This window comes from Ranitomeya variabilis, chromosome 3 (genome assembly GCF_051348905.1).
Source record: "Ranitomeya variabilis isolate aRanVar5 chromosome 3, aRanVar5.hap1, whole genome shotgun sequence".
In the NCBI taxonomy this organism is placed as follows: Eukaryota; Metazoa; Chordata; class Amphibia; order Anura; family Dendrobatidae; genus Ranitomeya; species Ranitomeya variabilis.
The window spans coordinates 496,471,990-496,494,503 of NC_135234.1; the positions used below are offsets into that span (position 1 = coordinate 496,471,990).

A 22,514-nucleotide genomic window follows, 5' to 3' on the forward strand; every position below is an offset into this window, starting at 1 on the left:
ACATGACTGTCAGAAAAAGGTATCGAAAAATTATAGCTCTCAGAATATGGCAATGCAAAATCTATTTTTTGCAAACAAAAAAGTCTTTTAGAGTGTGGTAGTAGCAAAACAAAAAAACTACAGGTGCTTCTCACAAAATTAGAATATCATCAAAAAGTTACTGTATTTTGCGGATTATAAGACGTACCCAAAATTTTGAGGAGAAAAATAGGAAAAAAAACCTTTTTTTTTAATAAAATGGTGGTGCTTCTTATAATCCATGCATCTTATTGCTCACCAGGAGTGGTAGCTGCAGTGAAGCGGGGTCCCAGGGTCGCTGCTGGAGGAGGCAAAAGTGGACCGTTGCTGCAGGACTCAGGCTGGGATGAGGGGGTGTTCGGATGTGCCAGCGGGGGTTCTGACGACATTTTGTGAAAGCCCAGAGCCCCTGCACTTACATAGTTTACTATGCGGTGCACTCCGGGAAAATCGCACTGGGGGCGGCGCTTGCGCAGATGGATATCTCGGCACCAAGATCTCGAGAGATGAGATCTCAGCGCTGAGCGCTATTTATAATGACTCTATATAGTATCTGAGATTCACTTTTTGTATTGAAGAACTGAAATAAATTAACTTTTTGATGATATTCTAATTTTGTGAGAAGCACCCCTGTATATAAACCTGCTCTTGCTGTAATGGCACACAGACCCAAAGAATAAAGTCATCTAATCACTTATACTGCACAAGGAACGCCATGCATAAAAAATAAATAAAACCAATTCTTCACCTGCTGTTGACTTGTTTATTCTGCTTCCCAAAGATCACAGTAAGGCTCAGCTCACATTTATCCTGCGCACTGAGCTGAGCACTTACACGGGGTTTTAAGTGTAAATTTATGAAATACGTGATTCAGACAGAACCACAGATGGAGGAGTCCCTATAATGAGGCAGATGGAGGCATTGTGGATGCCGTCTGTCCTATGATGGTGTCCATCTTTTTAAGTGTGCACAGTTTTGTGCACCTCTGAAAAGAAGGACAATGCTGAACAAAGGCCAGACGGAGACCAGAGATACTCTGCTGCCTCATTATAGTCAATGGATCCCTTGGGTGTCTCATCTGAATTATGATACAGGAAAGAAATATAGTCTCGAAAGCTTGCAATTTGTTACCATCTTTTCAGTTAGCCATTAAAAGGTATCAACCACTGAGGACTCTCAATTCTAAATATTTTTCATCTGAATTATGTAATTTGGAGATTTAGATGTCGACTCCGATGAAACTGCTCAGTATTGTGATGGAAATATATAAAATATAGATTCACTTGCATAAATACATTATATACTAACAGCTAATATATACATTATAATCAATTGCTTAAAATGGCCGCTGCAGAAAAGACATCTTTCCAGAGATGGAGATGAACACAAGATTTCAACTTTGGCCTGATTACAGAAAATCGACATTTATACGTTAATTGCTTAAATCAGTCTGTTGCTATGCCTTAACCACAATATTTCATATATTTAGATAACCAATAACAGAGAAGCGTGACCGTATGATCATTAATTAACCTCCCCTTCTATATTCAACTATAAAAGCATATGCTACCATAATAAAGCATTGAGAGAATGTTATTCTGTCACCTTGATGTTCAGTGTCATCCTTCTGAGCTCGAATACTTAAGGTACTTTCACACTAAACGATATCGCTAGCGATCCGTGACGTTGCAGCGTCCTGGCTAGCGATATCGTTTAGTTTGACACGCAGCAGCGATCAGGATCCTGCTGTGATATCGCTGGTCGTTGAACAAAGTTCAGAACTTTATTTGGTCGTCAGACCGGCATGTATCGTCGTGTTTGACACCAAAAGCAACGATACCAGCGATGTTTTACACTGGTAACCAGGGTAAACATCGGGTTACTAAGCGCAGGGCCGCGCTTAGTAACCCGATGTTTACCCTGGCTACCAGTGTAAAATGTAAAAAAACAAACAGTACATACTCACCTTCGCGTCCCCCAGCGTCCGCTTCCCACACTGACTGAGCGCCGTAAAGTGAAAGTGAAAGTACAGCACAGCGGTGACGTCACCGCTCTGCTGTTAGGGCCGGGCTCAGTCAGTGCAGGAAGCGGACGCCGGGGGACGCGAATGTAAGTATGTACTGTTTGTTTTTTTTACATTTTACGCTGGTAACCAGGGTAAACATCGGGTTGCTAAGCGCGGCCCTGCGCTTAGTAACCCGATGTTTACCCTGGTTACCCGGGGACTTCGGCATCGTTCGTCGCTGGAGAGCGGTCTGTGTGACAGCTCTCCAGCGACCAAACAGCGACGCTGCAGCGATCAGCATCGTTGTCGCTATCGCTGCAGCGTCGCTTCATGTGAAGGTACCTTTAGCCTAATTGGGAAGTGACACAGCACACGGGGATAGATTTATCCAAACAAATTTCTTTAACAATATAGAGCACAGGATAAATATAGTCTAAAATTTTATGTAAACTGATCCCAATAAAAGCCTCCGACAATGGGCACAACATGGCTGATGCTTCCATATAACTGCTATTTACCTCTATCTAAGGAGAACATATATCTTGACAATAATATATATATATATATATATATATATATATATATATATATATATATATATATATATATATATATATATATATATATATCAGTTATATGAAAAAGTTTGGGGCACCCCTATTAATCTTAAGCTCAATGTTTTATAAAAATAGGTTTTTTTGCAACAGCTATTTCAGTTTCATATATCTAATAACTGTTGGACACAGTAATGTTTCTGCCTTTAAATGAGGTTTATTGTACTAACAGAAAATGTGCAATCTGCATTCAAACAAAATTTGACAGGTGCATAAGTATGGGCACTTCACCAGAAAAGTGACATTTTTGCAAAAGGAGGATCTACTAAATATTAATAACAGCCTCTAGTCGCTTCCTGTAGCTTTTAATGAGTTCCTGGATCCTGGATGAAGGTATTTTTGACCATTCCTCTTTACAAAACAATTCCAGTTCAGTTAAGTTTGATGGTCGCCGAGCATGGACAGCCCTCTTCAAATGATCCCACAGATGTTCAATGATATTCAGGTCTGGGGACTGGGATGGCCATTCCAGAACAGTGTAATTGTTCCTCTGCATGAATGCCCGAGTAGATTTGGAGCGGTGTTTTGGATCATTGTCTTGCTGAAAGATCCATCCCCTGCGTAACTTCAACTTTGTCACTGATTCATGAACATTATTGTCAAGAATCTGCTGATACTGAGAGGAATCCATGCGTCCCTTAACTTTAACAAGATTCCCGGTGCCGGCATTGGCCACACAGCCCCAAAGCATGATGGAACCTCCACCAAATTTTACTGTGGGTAGCAAGCATTTTTCTTGAAATGCTGTGTTTTTTTGCCGCCATGCATAACGCCTTTTTGTATGACCAAACAACTCAATCTTGGTTTCATCAGTCCACAGGACCTTCTTCCGAAAAGAAATTGGCTTCTCCAAATGTGCTTTTGCATACCTCAGCCGTCTCTGTTTGTGGCGTGCTTGCAGAAACGGCTTCTTTCGCATCACTCTCCCATACAGCTTCTCCTTGTGCAAAGTGCGTTTTATAGTTGACCGATGCACAGTGACACCATCTGCAGCAAGTTGATGCTGCAGCTCTCTGGAGGTGGTCTGAGGATTGTCCTTGACTGATCTCACCATTCTTTTTCTCTGCCTTTCTGATGTTTTTCTTGGCCTGCCACTTCTGGCCTTAACAAGAACTGTACCTGTGTTCTTCCATTTCCTTACTATGTTCCTCACAGTGGAAATTGACAGGTTAAATCTCTTAGACAGCTTTTTGTATCCTTCCCCTGAACAACTATGTTGAATAATCTTTGTTTTCAGATCATTTTCAGCCCATGATGCCACTCTTCAGAGGAGATTCAAACAGGAGAACAACTTGCAAGTGGCCACTTTAAGTAGCTTTTCTCATGATTGCATACACCTGGCTATGAAGTTCAAAGCTCAATGAGGTTACAAAACCAAAAAAAGTGCTTTAGTAAGTCAGTAAAAAGTAGGTAGGAGTATTTAAAACAAGAAAATGATAAGGGTGCCCATACTTATGCACCTGTCAAATTTTGTTTGAATGCAGATTGCACATTTTCTGTTAGTATAATAAACCTTATTTCAAGGCAGAAACATTACTGTGTCCAACAGTTATTAGGTATATGAAACTGAAATAGCTGTTGCAAAAAAAAAACAATTTTTATAAAACATTAAGCTTAAGATTAAAAGGGGTGCCCGAACTTTTTCATATAACTGTATATATATATATTAATTATCCAAAGTGAAAAAGCTGTGTTGTTTATTCAGACCCACATGTCTGGGCAACGTTTCGGCTCACATTTTTTTCTACTTTGTCTAATTTGGGCAAGTGTTGGACCGTCTTGCCCAGGAGGCCTGGCACCCGCCGGTGAGCATTGCGCTGTTCCATTATATATATATATATATATATATATATATATATATATATATATATATATATATTGTATCAACGTAGAGGTGATAACGTAGATTCAGCAGTGGGGTTGGACCAAATCACACACAATTTTCCACTCACTCCCAGGACACAGGGGTATTCAGGGGGTTCAATCCAGGAGTCCTTTCCTTCATAAACCCTAAACATGTGGGTGTACCCTGAGGTACTCTCACATAGTAGAGTTTGATTCCGTACCTCTTTCTGGGCAGGTATTGCCAGAATTTGAACCTCCCCTTGAAATGTATTAGGGACTCATACACACAGATGTACCTTTGGGGCATGTACACCTCTGCAAACTGTTGCTGAACTGCTCAATGACCGGCTGAACTTTGAAAAGTCGGTCAAAGTTGGGGTCACATCAGGGAGGACACCGTGCAATATGGGTTGCAAAAATTTTTGGATGCCCTCAAAACTTTTACGGGTCATGGCAATAGAGTGTTTTATAAAACATCAACACTCAAATACTGCTGAAGTTCTAGCTTTTTCACGATCCCCATTTGAAGGACCAATCCAAAAAACCATCATTTCTACTTCGTCTACAGGGGTGCAGTTAGAAAATCAAGGGAGGTTTTGTGCCAAAATTGCTGGGCTTACAAATTTGTTTGGGCCACCATGAGATTTATAAAAGAGGAGAAAAAGACTTTGAAAAAGTCCATTTCTGTGAGCCTGGTGGTGTCAAATTTGATTCCTGATTGCGTCACAAAATCAGGAATCAGTGACTCAATCTTTGGGGTGGTGAGGTTCATACAGGGTCAGTGACGATGGGTGCTGGTTCAGTTTCTGTCCTGGAGCGTCTATGTGGTGGTTCAGCATCACTTGAGGAAGAGGAGGAAAAATAAAGGAAGGTGGGATCCTCACTATCAGTGTCGGAAGCAAGGAAGGCATATGCCTCCTCCTCTGAATACAGTGAATGGGATGAGCAGGACAGTGAGCACCAAATTTTATTCAGGTGTGTGTGTGTGTGTGTGTGTGTGTGTGTGTGTGTGTGTGTGTGTGTGTGTGTGTGTGTGTGTGTATGCTTGGTGTATTTTTTTTCTTTACTTAGAAGAGAAAAAAAAAAATTAAAAAAAATCTAGAAAGAAAAAGATTAAAATAGAAAAGCAACAACCGGAGGTTGATCACTGATGTGCGTCAGTGATCACTGCTCGACGGCTGTAGGAAGCATGGATGTGATTCTTTTTTTACGAATGCTCTGACACTAACTGTAACTCAATTCAGTAAAAGATACTGCAGTAGATGACAATTACTACGTTATATTTTCACTGTCCTTAATCTAAATTATTTTTTTATTCTTTTTTTTTAAAAAAACAAACAAAACAAAAATAAGCCAACAACAAGAGAAAAAAAAAATCTAGAAGGAAAAAGATTAAAATAAAAAAGCAACAACAGGAGGTTGATCACTGATGTGCATCAGTGATCACTGCTTGATGGCTGTAGGACAATCGCAGAGATTTGATTATTTTTTTTCGGGTGCTGACCCCAACTCAATTTAGTAAAACATACTGTAGTTTGCAAAGGTTACTGCAATATATTTTACTGTCCCTAATCTAAATTATTTCCTTTTTTGTGAAAAGAGAAAAAACAACAACCACCAGAGTCCGGTCATTGAAGTTAGTCACTTCACTTGCCCAGGAAGACAAGTTGGTTTATTGCATCAATGTCAAAGGTTGATGGGTCAATGCAAAATCCAATATGATTCAGTGCAATGGCATATTTTTATAGATTCTTCAAAAAGAGGTCTCAAAGCAGTTTTACTCCACAATGGCGGTTTTTACACTTCCATCCCTGTAGGTTATTCCATACACTTGAAGGAAACCTATGAAAACTTGGAATTGGTTCTTTGTAAACTTAAATATGAAGATCACAGTTGGCAAGTGAATGGGGTTTTAGAGTATGCGCACACGTTCCAGATTTTGCTGCGGATCCGCAGTGGATTTGAGGCTGCGGATTCACAGCAGTTTTCCCTAAGTTTACAGTACCATGTAAACGTATGGAAAACAAAATCCGCAGTGCACATGCTGCAGAAAAAAACGGGCGGAAATGTAGCGTTGCATATTCCGCAGCATGTCAATTCTTTGTGCAGATTCCGCAGCGGTTTACACCTGCTCCATAATAGGAATCCGCAGGTGTAAAACCGCAGGTGGAATCCACAGAAAGTGCGGTTTACCTGCGGAATTACAAAAATCAGTACGGAAAAATCTGCACCACTTTCCGCAACGTGTGCACGTGGCCTTAAAGGTCTTGTGCATGCTGCTTGGGCAACAAGCTGGGTTTACCAAATACCCTTGTTATCTGTGTCTGTGGGACAGTCGAGACTGACAAAATCACTGGACCAAGAAGAGTTGTCAGCCAAGGGTGCTTGTAGTCTGTGAAAAAAATGTCCTCCGAGAAACTTTGGTAACGCCCTATAAAGTTCTTCTACCATCTCTCCACATAAAATTGGTCTTGATGAAGCAATATGTAAAATCACTTCCAAAAGTTGGGGAATGCTTCAAATACTTGGTCATCAAGCTTCCAAGCCTCTCGGAGGCAAAATTGAAGGAAGGTGTGTTCGTTGCATCAGACATTAGAAGGCTTATAGCTGATAAAGAGTTTGTCAATACCATGACAGATCCTCAAAAAGAAGGGTGGATTGCATTTAAAGAGGTTGTAGAGAAACTTTTAGGCAACAAAAAGATTATGACTACAAAAAGATCGTCGGACGAATGCTGAAAGCCTGAGGAGTTTGAAAGCGCGTGTTAGGGGTCGAGTTCCCGCCTCTGCACAGGGGGAATCTCGGTCCATCTCCACTGCGGTCTCCCATTCTTCTCCTGCCGCAGTGGAGTCTGCTCAGCGGAGACGTCGGTCCCAGTGTCTCGCTCAGTCTGACTCTGTGCAAAGGGTTACGGCTGCTTTTCCAGCTTCTGCCATTGAAGCCAGTGCTGGGCAGCGGCGAGCAGACGCTTTTGGGACTAAGTTCCGCTTTTCTCCTTCTGAGCATGCCCTGAGTAAGATCTCTCATTGGAGATCAAGGGTCACATGCTTAGATACTGCAGCAAAGGCCATTGGTTCTCCTGGAAGGTCCTGACGGTGCTCAGGCTTTGTGGCAGCTTCTCATTGGTCCTTCTAGGAAGGTCTTGTTCGTGCTTCAGCTATAAAAGGCTTGCATGGCCGCACGGCCATGCGCTAGTATCAATTCAAATATGTGCTTTGCTCCAGTATGGTTATGCATGAATGTGTTCAGGGACCCGGCTGAAATAAGCCCCTAGAATACCGGCTTCTCCGGTGAGGAGATTGTGTGTTTGTATTCAGGGACCCGGCTGAAATAAGCCCCTAGAATACCGGCTTCTCCGGTGAGGAGATTGTGTGTTTGTGTTCAGGGACCCGGCTGAAATAAGCCCCTAGAATACCGGCACCTCCGGTGAGGAGATTGCGTGTGTGCATAACCACTGACTGCTATCAGTTCGGCAGCAAGCTTGTGCTCCTGTGAGGCTAACAGGGTGCAGTGGTTTCCTCTCACGGCTGCTCTGTGAGGTAACAGAACTAGTCTATACCGCCAAACAGTGCCACCATTCACTAGCAGCAGGTTCTCCTGCACGGTGGACCCCGGGCTGCGAACGCACCATTTATAATAAACATCTATTTTTACTCGGTGCGTTCAGCTAGCCCTAACAGCGCGTTTCCTCCATTCCCACCTTGACTACTTTCCTGAAAATTTGTGAGCTGTGAGTGAAGAGCAAGGTGAACAATTCCACCAGGACATTAAAGAGATGGAAAGAAGATACCAGGGAAAATGGAGCATTACAATGATGGCAGACTACTGTTGGACGCTTCAGAGAGACATTCCAGATGCTACTCACAAGCTTAAATAGGAGCCTCACAGGAAAAAAAAAACGATTTTAGTGAGCGTTAATTAGCTCAATACAGTTCAAAAATGATTTTCAAAAAAAATTTGTAATAAAAAATTAATTTTGTAAGTTTATTTTCATTTATTTTGCGGCATTGCCTTATTTAACATAGGTACCTAAATTGTCAAAAGGGGATCATTTTTGGATTCAGTGCACCAAAAAACAAAGATTACGTGGAATAACCAAAACAGCACTTTTTGCAGAATTGTGTAATCAGTGGTGTGCGTCTGATCAGCGGCTCGGCAGGTGTAGGACGCACACGCAGAGTGGTGGTGGGGGAAAATAGTGAAGAAAAAAAAAAGATGTTGAAAACAGAATGCATGAGTGCGGACAAGAGATTTAATCAACGCTCGGCGGCTGCAGGATGCACACACGGAGGTGGTGCAAAGAGAAGGGGGAGTTAAAAAATGGACAAGGACAGTGATCAAATACTGTTCAGTGCTCTGCTGCAGAAGGGGGGCGGTGAGAGGGAAATGGGGGGAGGGATCAGGGTGGGTTAGGAAAGATCAGGGAAGGATCAGGGAGGGATCAGGAGCTCTTCATTCTTATTCTTCAGCAGCAGCAGCAGGAGCACGAACACCAGCACTGATGCACAGGCTTCAAAAAGTCTGTGGCACCACAAGGCCCAGCATGACGCACAGAACGACACACTGACCTCGCTGTACAAATCCACAGCTAGAATGAGGAAATACAGGTCGGTCACAGAGGTCAGATGTCGCCTGTGTTATCTGATTGGTGCGATTGATAATTGTTGATAACACCAATCAGAGCTGTCCCTGGTGACTCCATGGTTGCTAGGCTCACGCCTATGATCGGTGCTCTTACAGTACCGATCGTAGGCTGGATATCAGTGTTTCAAGCAATCTGATTGCCTGAAACACTGAGAAACGCTGCAATTGGCTGTTTAATTATGAACAGCCAATCACAGTGATCGTAGTTGTGGGGGGGGTGTCGCCACCACCCGTTACGACGACTCCATGTAGCCTGCTGCAAGATAGCACCGGCACTTTAATGTCATCACCGCAACTAAAGTCATGGTGCTGCATTAAAGCTATGACGTATGCATGCGTCCAAGGTTGGTACGTAGCAGCCATCCTGGTTGTAAAGGGGTTAAAATGGTGTCACTTTTGGGTATTTTCTGTCACATAGGCCCTCAAAGCCCCTTCAAACGTGACATGGTCTGTAATAAAATTGGTTCTGTAAAGTTTGTTGGAAAAACAAAAAATTGCTGACCAACTCTGAACCCTTCTAACTTCCTAACAAAAACAAATTACGTTTAAAAGATGTTGTTTATTTAAAGTAGACGTGGGAAATGTTATAGATCAGCTATTTCTCGTGACAGCATAAAAATTAAAAGTTTGGAAATTGCGAAATTTTCATCCAAATTCCAATATTTCCACAAATAAAAGTATAAAATATCGACCTGAATTTACCACTCCGGCGTTTCAGAGTTATTAACACAAAGGGACAGTGGTCAGAATTGTAAAATTGGTCCTGGTCAGGAAGGTGAAAACAGGCGCGGGGGTCAAGGGGTTAATGTCACCATACAGCTATGACAGTAAACGCATACCTTTATCTGACGTACTTGGTTTCTCCTTTTTCTGCTTGTATTTGTTTACAATTTTATGAAATAGATTCTTCTTCGGAGACTGTAAAGCAGCTGCTATAAAATACAAGAAGATCCCAGTGTGGTTATTACATCTCACCCAATTACTGCCATACACTGGAAAGAAATATTTACTCATTTACATTATACTCTGGCTTCTCTTCAGAACGTAAAAATCTTTCGCCTTTTACTCATTTACATTTATATATTAGTTCTTCCTTTGAAAGTAATGACAGCTGATTCGTGAAGCTCAAGTAAGGGTTTAGGCAGTATGTAGGTTTTACTCTGAAAAACTGTGGCATTTCAGAGAAAACATACTTTTAAAAGATGGTGGGAATGACACTAGGATTATTACTTCAAGGCACAGGACTAGCAGCTTCTCTCCACTTATTTACTGCGAAAGACCTGCAAGTCATGGGAAGTGTGGCAGGGAAATTCTGTCATCTGAGCAGCATAGTCCCCAACCGGCTTTTCCAAGCATTATTTCTCAAAATTGCTGCAAAGTTTCGGAGTAAAGCATATACAACCCCTGGCAAAAATTATGTAATCACCGGCGTTGGAGGATGTTCATTCAGTTGTTTAATTATGTAGAAAAAAAGCAGATCACAGACATGGCACAAAACTTAAGTCATTTCAAATGGCAACTTTCTGGCTTTAAGAATCACTAAAAGAAATCAAGAACAAAAAATGTGGTAGTCAGTAATGGTTACTTTTTTAACCAAGCATAGGGGAAAATTTATGGAATCGCTCAATTCTGAGGAATAATTATGGAATCACCCCGTAAATTTTCATACCCAAAAATAACACCTGCATCACATGACATCTGCTCTTTAGTCTGCATCTAAAAAGGAGTGATCACACCTTGGAGAGCTGTTGCACCAAGTGGACTGACATGAATCATGGCTCCAACAGGAGAGATGTCAATTGAAACAAAGGAGAGGATTATCAAACTCTTAAAAGAGGGTAAATCATCACGCAATGTTGCAAAAGATGTTGCTTGTTCACAGTCAGCTGTGTCTAAAATCTGGACCAAATACAAACAACATGGGAAGGTTGTTAAAGGCAAACATACTGGTAGACCAAGGAAGACATCAAAGCGTCAAGACCAGAAATTTAAAGTAATATGTCTCCAAAACAGGAAATGCACAACAAATGCGGAACAAATGGGTGGAAACTGGAGTCAACGTCTGTGGCCGAACTGTAAGAAACCACCTAAAGGAAATGGGATTTACATACAGAAAAGCTAAACGAAAGCCATCATTAACACCTAAACAGAAAAAAACAAGGTTACAATGGGCTAAGGAAAAGCAATCGTGGACTGTGGATGACTGGATGAAAGTCATATTCAGTGATGAATCACAAATCTGCATTGGGCATTGTGATGATGCTGGAACTTTAGTTTGGTGCCGTTCCAATGAGATTTATAAAGATGACTGCCTGAAGAGAACATGCAAATTTCCACAGTCATTGATGATATGGGCCTGCATGTCAGGTAAAGGCACTGGGGAGATGGCTGTCATCACATCTTCAATAAATGCACAAGCTGATGTTGATATTGTGGACACTTTTCTTATCCCATCAATTGAAAGGATGTTTGGGGATGAAGGCACTAATTACCGTATATATCTCACGGACATCTATCTATATGTTTCATATCTATCTGTTTATCTATCTGTATCTATCTTTGCACATCTTTAACAAAAAATCATTAATTTCTACTCTGCATTCTATTCTGGCACCTATATATTATCCGTGTTCGCGTATTGTCAACCGTGCTACCAGAAAAAAACAGACGTGTCTTCGTGGGTGTCACACATAAACGGGTTCTAAGGGTATGTGCACACAACAACTTCAAGACTAAGCCGCCGGCGGTCTCTTTCCTGCAGCGGCATTCCTGGCGTCTTTGCATCTTTTTTTTTTCTATTATTTAAATTGTAGCTAGCAAACAATGAACATGCTACTTCTTGTAACCCACTTTATGGTTTCCAGACCCATGAGAGGTTCAAAAGTAACAAACACAGCAATGTCGTTTCTACATTGCTCTGCAGTATGTTCATTTTTTGTAGTGGCGCTTTTTCAGATGGAATCCGCCTGAAAAAGATGTTGTGTGTAAACTAACACTGCCCAGGTCTCTCCAGAGTTTCCTCTATGCCTCCTCTGGCAGGGCTGGCGTGTGACCCCTGCAGCCAGTCAGTGATCACAGTGTTGCTACACTGGTATGGTCACTATTTGGCAACTGTGGTTACATGCTGACTCCGCTGGAAGGGAAAGGACTATTCAGAGTCAGTTTATAAAGTAAAAATTAATTGGGAAACCCCAATAAGATAAGTAGCTCTCTCTATATAATAGTGGGGTCCCGTTGTATGGGAGAAAAAAGTATACAAATCTATACAGTGGTGGCTATGGTTCTCCAAAGAGAAGCACATATCACAGCCAAACTCTGTGCGGGATAGTAATTGTAGCCACCAGGACATTTCATTAAAAACATGACATATACTACTGGTACCTTTGTTTACTTTCTGTTCCTCCGCTTGCTCATTTTTGGGCTTCTTCTTCTTCCTCTGTAATGAAGCATTTTTGCGGTCAAACGTAACTGGACTATACTGAGGAAGACTATTGAATTTCTTCTCAAATTCTTCTTCTAGCTTTGCCAAACTATAAAACACAGCACAGTTAGTCTCTTATATGTAGGAATGTGATTAATCGCAATTACAGCTATGGATTATACATAATTAAAATCACAATTATTTCTATCGCCCAGGAAAAATACAAAACCATTGTTCTTTCGTTCCTAGCTTATTTTAGATGGATCGTGGCTTACTCTTTACCGGGACCTGTCATGTGAAAAAACACTATTAACCAGCACATAGGGGGCTAATCTGCAAGTTAATAAAGTTCTGAACCTGCCTGGAACTGACACTTAGTACCCTACTGCCAGGAGAAAATTAACTTTATTCCTCCTGGCAACGTTCTGGTTTCAGTCATGGTGACGGAGCAGGTTAAGTCACTGTGTATAGTGAGCGGCCACAATGACTGGCAGCAAGCCCTAATGTTGAGCTGTTGTCAGTCAGTGCTGGAGGCACGGTTCCAGCCGCCACTCTACACACAGAGCGGTGACTGAACCAGCACTTGCACCGCCCCCATGACGGAAACCAGAATGCTGCCAGAAGAAAGAAAGTTAATTTCCTCCTGGCAGTGGGGCTCTCAGTGCAGGCAGCAGGCAGGTTCAGAACGCTATTAACCTGCAGATTAACCTGATATCTGCAGTTTAATAGTATTTTTTCATGATCACTTTAAAGAAGTTTCTAAGTTACATATTTAGGAACAAAACACTTGGTGGATGTTTCCTGTGCAAAAAATGAGTTATGTCCTTCCAATAGAAAAGTCGAAGGTCCTCAAGACTTCCCACAGAGGCTTCAGTGCAAAATAGACCTCAATAAGTGACATGTCAGTGACAAATTTTAATTCCCTTTGCGCTATTTGTTGTCTGGAGATATCACTGTGGTATAAACACATTTCACAAAAATTTACCTTTAGTATGCTAATGCTGAAGTCCAACCCCTTTCTCACTGAAGCCTGTTCTCACCTTGATGATCAGGCCAAATTTTTCAATTCGGACATGTTCTTTTATGTGACAATAACTCTGGAAACACTTCTCTATATCTCAGTGATTCTGAGAATGTTTTTTTGTGACATATTGCATTTTATGTTACTGGTAAATTCAGGTTGATATGATGTGCGTTTATTTCTGAAAACATCTAAAATGACAAAAATCTAGAACAATGTGCAATTTTCAAACTGAATTTTTTTTTTTTTGGAAAAGATCGTAATACCACACAAAATAGTTAATAATAACTAGTCTAAGTTGGTGAAGTGAAGTGAGAAAAATAGACATAGATTAAATTTATGTGATCAAATAACTAAAAATTGGCATGTGAATATGTATTCACCCCTTTTGCTATGAAGCCCCTAAAAATTTCTGGTGCAAGCAATTACTTTTATAATTCACATGCTAAGTGATATATTGCACATAGAAAGTAAACCTAAGTGTCACATAGTCGGTCAGTACATACACACCTATTCTGAAAGGCCACAGAGGCTGCTGCACCATTAAGGCCACGTTCACACGCTGCGGGTTCCTCTGCGGGTTAATCCCGCAGCGGAATTGAAAATCTGCAGGGCAAAACCGCTGCGGTTATCCCTGCAGATTTATCGCGGTTTGTTCCGCGGTTTCCGCTGCGGGATTACTCCTGTACTATTGATGCTGCATATGCAGCAATATGCAGCATCAATAGTAATGTAAAAAATAATAAAAATTGGCTATACTCACCCTCTGACGTCGCGATCTCCCCGGCGCTGCAAGCGGCTGTGCCGACAAGGACCTTCGTGACGTCACGGTCATGTGACCGCGGCGTCATCACGGTCATGTGACCGCGACATCACCACAGGTCCTGTTCGGCACAGCAACTGAGACCAGACGCCGCGGGCAGCGCTGAGAGGTGAGTATAGCATCATTTTTTATTTTAATTCTTTTTTTTACACCCAAATATGGTTCCCAGGGCCTGGAGGAGAGTCTCCTCTCCTCCACCCCGGGTACCACCCGCACATTATCCGCTTAACTTCCCGCAACGTGGGCACAGCCCCATGCGGGAAGTTAGCGGTTCAATGCATTTCTATGGGTGCAGAATCGCTGCGATTCTGCACCAAGAAGTGACATGCTCCTTCTATTTTTCTGCAGAAAATCCGCGCGGATTTTCCACAGAAAAAAAGGATCGTCGGCACAGCGGGTTTTGTTTTCCATTAGGTTACATTGTACTGTAACCTACATGGAAAAAGGATGCGGACCCGCAGCTGCAAAACAGCTGCGGGTCCGCAGCAAAACCCGCAGCGTGTGAACATAGCCTAAGCAAGAGTCACCACTAACCAAACCAAAACTAACCATGAAGACCAAGGAGATCTCCAAACAAGTCAGACACAAAGTTGTTGAAAAAGTACAAGTGTCAGGGTAGGGTTACTAAAAAAAAAAATCCCCGAAGCACCATCAAATCCATTATCATTGAATGGAAACCTGCTAAGAGAGGGTCGCCCACCAAACCTCTCAGCCCGGCAAGTAGGGCATTAATCAGAGAGGCAGCAGAGAGACCCAAGATAACCCTGAAGGAGCTGGAGAGTTCCCAAGAAGAGACGGGAATATCTGTCCATACGACCACAATAAGCCATACACTCCATAGAGGTGGCCTTCATGGAAGAGTGGGTAGAAAAAAAGCCTTTATTTACACACAAAAATTGTAAGGCTTGTTTTGAGTTTGCCAAAAGACATGTGGGAGACTCCCCAAATGTATGGAGGAAGGTGCTGTGATCAGACAAGACCAAAATTAAACTTTATTTTAACCTTCCAACGAGACAATGACCCAAAGCATACTGCTAAAAGCAATACTCGAGTGGTTTAAGGGGAAACGTGTAAATGTTTTCGAATGGCCTAGTCAATGCACAGACCTTAATCCAATTGAGAATCTGAGGTCAGACTTGAAGATTGCTATTCCCCAGAGGAAACCATCTAACTTGAAGGACCTGGAGCAGTTTTGTCTTGATGAATGGGCAAAAATCCCAGTGGCAAGATGTGGAAAGCTCAAAGAGACTTATCCAAAGGAACTTGAAGCTGTAATTGCTGCAAAAAGAGGCTCTACAAAGTACTGACTTTAGGTGGGGAGGAATAGTAATGCACACTGAAGTTCAGTTATTTTGTCTTATTTGTTGTTTGCTTCACGATAAAAAAAAAAAAAGAAAAGTTCAAAGTTGTAGGCATGTTCTTTACATGAACTAATGTATAATGTTACAGGGTATATATACTAGATTCCTTGATAGGGTGTTGATACAGGGAACTAGTCTGATTGCCGTATGTGGAGTCGGGAAGGAATTTTTTTCCCCAATGTGAAGCTTACTCTTTGCCACATGGGTTTTTTTTGCCTTCCTCTGGATCAACATGTTAGGGCATGTTACGTTAGGATATGGGTTGAACTAGATGGACTTAAAGTCTTTCTTCAACCTTAATAACTATGTAAGTATGTAATGTAAACCCTCAAAAAATGGGAATTTCCAGGTTGTAGCAAAATAGGAAAAATGCCAAGGAGGAGGTGAATATTTTATCAAGCCACTGTATGTCAGCATAGTTCTTGAATCGTCTAAACTTGAAAATTTTAAAAACCTGTGTTCTTAGGGACCATCTTTTAAAATGACTGAGGGGCTCTGAAGAACCCCAAACAAGACCCTATGAGAAAAAAAACGTATTAAGGTATTCAAAACGGCATGTTAAAAAGTTGTTAACCCTTTAGGTGCTTCACAGGAATTAATACAAAGTGGAAACTATGTAAAATGCTACTTTAATCCCAAATTTTTTAATTTATGCAAAGGTGACAGGAAAAAATGGAGGCAATTTGTTGTGCAATTTCTCCTGAGTATGCCGATACCCCATATGTGATTGGAAACTACTGTAATGGCACATGGTAAAGCTTGAAAAGGGGCGCTATTTGAATTTAGGAGTCCAATTTTGTCTGTAATAGATTGTGGATAACATTGCATTTGTAAAGCCCCTGAGAGGCCAATACAGCAGAACCCCCAGAAATGACCCCATATTGGAAACTACTCTCAAGGAATTCATCTAGGGTTGCAGAGAGCATTTTCAACCCACAGGTAAAATTACTTTTATAATAGTGGGACGAGAAAATGAATGATTATACTTTTTTCTACTAAAATATTACTTTTGCCACAAATGTTTTATGTTCACAAGGGGTAATAAGAGAACATAGACCCTATATGATGTTACACAATTTTTGCAATATGTGGTTAGAAACTGCTAATTTGGCGCACAGCATGGCTCAGAAAAGGAATTAAAATTTGCTTGGAAACGATGGATGCTATGACGCATTGGAAGAGCCCCTGAGATGCCTAAACAGGAGAAGCCCCTTACCTATGACTCCATTTTGGATACTACATCACAACCCTAAAGGAATTAATCTAAAGGTGTAATAATATTTTTAAACAGATTGGTGCTTCACAGAATTTTATAGAACATTGGGATATGAAATTAAAAAAAAGGTTTCCTTTCCAGTAAAATGTTGTTTAGCCACAAATTTTGCATTTTCGTAGGGGGTAAGAGGAGAAAATGGACCTTGTAATTTGTAATGCAACTGCACCTGAATAAGCCAATATCAATGTGCTCAGAATCTACTGTTAGGGCACACTAAAAAGCTCAGAAGGGAAAACACGCTGTTTTGTGGTGCAGATTCTGTTGGAAAGGTTTGCGACTGCCATGTCACTTTGGTAGGGTCCCTGAGGTGCCAGAACAGGACGCTGACACAATTTTACAAACTAAACCCGTCAATTAATTCATATGGATGGGGTGAGGAGTTGCCAGCACAGGTGTCTCAATGAATATTATAACTTTGGGACATGAAGATAAAATAAATAAACTTTTAAAACTAAATGGTTGCTTTAGTCACAGATTTTTCATCTTGAACCCACAGGTGTTTGACAGAATTTGATAATGTTGAGCCCTGAAAATGAAAAAAATAAAATTTTCTCTCCCCAAAAAATGTTGGTTGTGCCCCACATTATTTATTTAGGGTAACAGGAGAAAAAGGACCATATGATTTTTTGTGCAATTTTTCCTGAGTATGCCAATGCCCCATAAGTGGTGAAAAACTACTGTCTGGGCGCACATCAGGGCTCGGAAGAGAAGGAGCACCAATTGAATTCTGGAGCTCAATTTTCCCTAGAATAGATGTCAGAGACCATGTCTCATTTGAAGACAAAACAGCATACATCTCAATAAAACGCAGGGACTTGAACATATCATTTGAGCACGCCCAAGATACTCAGATAACACCAGAGCATGCTCAGATAACACATTTTCTGATCACATTCGTTCATCACTAATAGCAGGTGAAAAGGTGGATTGAAAATTAGTAAATGAATTGCCAGAGGGGTTTCATTTCTAAAATGGGCTCACTTGTGGGGATATGCTGCTGTTCTGGTACCTTAAGGGCTCTGCAATGGAGCCTGTAAACCATTCCAGCAAAATATGTGCCTCAAAAGTAGCATTGGCATACTTAGGAGAAATTGTGTAAAAAATCGTACAGTTTATTTTCTATTATGAAAATCTTGGGGCTAAAACAACATTTTAGTGGAAAAAATTGTAATTTTTTATTTACTCAGACCAATGTTAAGCAATTCTGTGAAACGCTTGAAGGTTAAAAATGCTCACTACAAGACATTCCTCAAAAAGTGTAGTTTCCAAAATGGGGTCACTTATGGGTGTTTTTCCTGTTTTGGCATGTCAAATGTAACATGGTATCCGCCATCTATTCCAACCAAAATTTAGCTTCAGAATTCAATTGGCGCTTCTTCCCTTCCAAGCCCCGCCATGCGCCCAAACAGTGGTTTTCCCCCACATATGGGGTGTCAGCGTACTCAGAAAAAATTTGTATGGTCAATTTTCTCCTGTTACCCTTGTGAAAATAAATAATTTGGGGCAAAACCAACATTTTGGGGGGAAAAAAATGTATTTTTTCATTTTCAGGGCTCAACATTATAATAGTACCGTATTTTCCGGCGTATAAGACGACTGGGCGTATAAGACGACCCCCCAACTTTTCCAGTTAAAATGTAAAATGTTCTTAAAAGTCGGGGGTCTTCTTATAAACCGTATGTCATCTTATAGGGCCGGTGACTTTTGTGCCTTTTGGGGGGGGGGAGTGGGCCTGATGACGACGAGGGGGCGTCTCACAGGAAAGTGAGTATCCCCCATTACCTCATTGTATCGCTGCAGCGTGGGGTCTCTGCTGGGAGCGGCGGCTGCTGATCCTCATTGTGCCGCGTGGGTGCTGTGGGGCGGCGGCTCCTCTTCTTCAGTGTGGGGCCTCTGTGCTGCTGGGCGGCGGCTTATCTTCAGGCAGTCGGGGCTCCTCCGGTATCTCCTTAAAGCCCGGAGGCCCTGCCGGCAACTCCATCGGTGCAATGCAGTGGCCTCCGGGAACATGGCCGCTGCTCAGATTCAGATCTCGTCCCGAGATCTCGGGAGACGAGATCTGAATCTGAGCAGCGGCCATTTTCCCGGAGACAGCTCCATTGCTGCTATGCGGTGGCCTCCGGGAAAATGGCCGCTGGGGGCGGCGCATGCTCAGATTCAGATCTCTGAATCTGAGCAGCGGCCATGTTCCCGGAGGCCACTGCATTGCACCGATGGAGTTGCCGGCAGGGCCTCCAGGCTTTAAGGAGATACCGGAGGAGCCCCGACTGCCTGAAGATAAGCTGCTGCCGCCGCCCAGCAGCACAGAGGCCCCACAGTGAAGAAGAGGAGCCGCCGCCCCACAGCACAGCCGCCGCCGCTCCCAGCAGAGACCCCACGCTGAAGGATACAATGAGGTAATGGGGGATACTCACTTTCCTGTGAGACGCCCCCTCGTCGTCATCAGGCCCACTCCCCCCCCACCCACCATATACACCCGGCAAGGCGATACCTGGCGTATAAGACGACCCCCAACTTTTAAGAAGATTTTCAGGGGTTAAAAAGTCGTCTTATACGCCGGAAAATACGGTAGTTTCCAAAATGGGGTCACTTCTGGCGGGTTTCCACTGTTCAGGCACATCAGGGGCTCAGCAAAAGCGACATGGCGTTGGCTCTCAATTCCAGGCAATTTTGTGCTCCAAGTCAAATGGTGCTCCATCCCTTCCAAGCCCTCCTGTGCACCCTAACAGTAGTGTTCTACCACATGTGGAATATCGGAATACTCCAGAGAAATTGAATTTTCTCCTACTACCCTTGTGAAAATGCAAAATTTGGGGCTAAATCAACTTACTGTGGTTAAAAGTACAATTGATATTTTTTTTCTTTCCACCTTGCTTTAGTTCCTGTGAAGCACCAGAATGGTTAATAAGAACTTTGAGGGGTAAAGTTTTTAAAATAGTGTCACTTCTGGGTATTTTCTGTCATATTGCTGATAAACTTTCAATAACTAAATTCCTAAAAATATTGGGGTATAACTTTCAGGTTTAAATGCATAAACATTAAAAGTTTGAAAGTTGCAAAGTTTCAAAAATGTTTGCCAACTTTCCGATATTTCATAAATAAACGCAAAAAATATCGCCCTAAATTTACCACTAACAAAGTACAATGTGTCACCAAAAAACAATCTCAGAATCACTGGGATAAGTTGAAGCGTTCCAGAGTTGTTACCACAAAGTGGCAGTGGTCAGAATTTTGGCCTGGTAAGGAAAATGGAAACAGGCTTGGGGGTGAAGGGGTTAACCAGTGTAACTATTTTACAGCTCAGGGCCTTCCGGATGCTGCGATACTTTATTCCTTATTTTTGTTTTTCCATAAAAAATACATTTTTATTGCTGGAGTTGAATTCTGTGAAGACGTCCAGTCCAATTCTACTTTTCATAGTGTGGATTGGGTCTTCCCACCAGCAAGATGTCAATGACACCCTTGTAGAGAAATGGCTGTAAAGACTTGGCTTCCCAGATCCATGATACAGTGAGCTTGGAGTTCATATGTACTGTTGCCTGGGACATTTTTCTGCAGTAAGTCACATATGATGCCTAAGACAGTTCTCATCCAAAAAGTAAGGTATAACTCGTCATAGCTTGAACACTTACTCCGGACCCATGGTATGGAAAGCAGAAACACTAGTGTCTCATTCAGACATACATTTTTTTTCATGTATGAGAAAACGTACTTATTATTCTGATAAGACTGTGGTTTTAATTGGATGTGGAGAAAAAAACATAAGGAAAAAAAAGTTTCTCCACCTTCTCCTTTCTGACAGTCTGTGATAATCAAACCGCACTCAACCAATTGCAGTTCGATTTTTTTTCAGACCCATAGACTTAAATTGACAATTTTGATATGACCCTTGGATCAATATTGGACATGTCTACGTTTATTTTTTTAAACGGACCACTCAGCTCAAGGAAAAAAAAAAAATTGGACATGTCAACAGCCCCATAGACTATCATACTTCAAAAAGGAATCATCCAGTGTTAAAGCATGAATAAAACTACACATTTATTGTAAATCTTAGTAGTAGTGGAAGAAAATCTAATTACAGACTGGTAAACCTACGCGTTTCGCTATAGTCAAGCTAAGGCTGTATGCCAAAACCGGTATGTTTACCAGGCTCTAAGTGGATCTTCTTCTACCACTGTTTTAAAGATTTACAATAAATGTGAAGATTTATTCAAACTTACTACTTCATCGCTGGAGGTTTCCTTTTTGAAGTTTGGCATGTTGCAGCCCTGACTAGGGCCGTTCCATGTGATGAATTCCTGGAGTGGATACAGGTGTGCTGGCTATTGGTGAGCTGACTCTTCTTTGCCCACTTTCCCTTCTATTCCCATTGATTATGAAATTGTGAAAAACATAGATCGCACTTGTATGGGAAAAACCGATGTCTGAAAGAGGCCTAACAGTGAGACACCTACTGCACTGTTATGTATGAGAATTTTCTCTGCCTAAAAGCCTCAATTTACATAAAAGTTTGAGTAACAATAAAAAGATTGTTGTACTTGAATGTTGAATATAGGAAAGTGAGAAAAAATGTTTGGCTGTCTGAACAAGTCTATGTAAAAGGAATTTAAGGCATACTCTTAAGGCTATGTGCACAAGTTCAGGATTTTTCGTGTTTTTTTCGTGGTTTTTCGATATAAAAATGCGATAAAACTGGAAAAAAAAAACCCCGCATACATTAAGCATCCTATTATTAGAATGCATTCCTCATTTTTTGTGCACATGCTGCGTTTTTTTCAGCGGCGGAATCGCATTCCGGAAAAAAACGCTGCATGTTCATTCTTTGTGCGGAATCGCAGGGATTCCGCACACATAGGAATGCACTGATCCGCTTACTTTCCGCATGGGGCTATGCCCACCATGCGGGAAGTAAGAGGATCATGTGCGGTTGTTGGTACCCAGGGTGGAGAGAAGACTCTCCTCCAGGCCCTGGGAACCATATACCTGTAAAAAAAAAAGAGAATTAAAATAATAAATCGTAATATTCTCACCTTCCGGCGTCCTTCGCAGCGTTCCCGCTCCTCGCAATGCTCCGTTCCCAGTAATGCCTTGCGAGAATGACCTGTGATGAGGTAGAGGTCTCGCGAGACCGCTATGTCATCTGAGGTCGCTGCCGCTAGGCATTATTGGGAACGAGAGCATCGCAAGGAGCGGGAAGGCTGCGGGGGACACCGGAAGGTGAGAATATCACAATTTATTTTTTTTTTAATTATTTTTAACATTAGATCTTTTTACTATTGATGCTGCATAGACAGCATCAATAGTAAAAAGTAAAAAGTTGGTCACACTTATCAAACACTATGTTTGACAAGTGTGACCAACCTGTCAATCAGTTTTCCAAGAGATGCTATTGATCGCTTGGAAAAAGCTAGCATTCTGCAAGCTAATTATGCTTGTAAAACGCTAGTGTTTAGAGGGAAAACGCATGCCAATTCCGCATGCAT

The 22,514-nt window shown here is 41.7% G+C and overlaps 1 protein-coding gene across 6 annotated transcripts in view; it reads right to left on the minus strand.

The window, feature by feature from the left end:
• The window catches only part of BBX (BBX high mobility group box domain containing), a 104,556-nt gene that overhangs the window by 25,279 nt on the left and 56,763 nt on the right, over positions 1-22,514 (minus strand). For 5 of the 6 annotated variants that reach the window (XM_077296814.1, XM_077296813.1, XM_077296810.1 and 2 more), the window contains 2 exons: positions 12,508-12,656; positions 9,966-10,058 (listed from right to left, as the gene is read on the minus strand). In XM_077296814.1, the coding sequence (XP_077152929.1) occupies positions 9,966-10,058; positions 12,508-12,656 (242 nt within the window). The remainder of the gene's footprint in view (positions 1-9,965; positions 10,059-12,507; positions 12,657-22,514) is intronic. The other variant, XM_077296811.1, reaches the window with a different exon arrangement.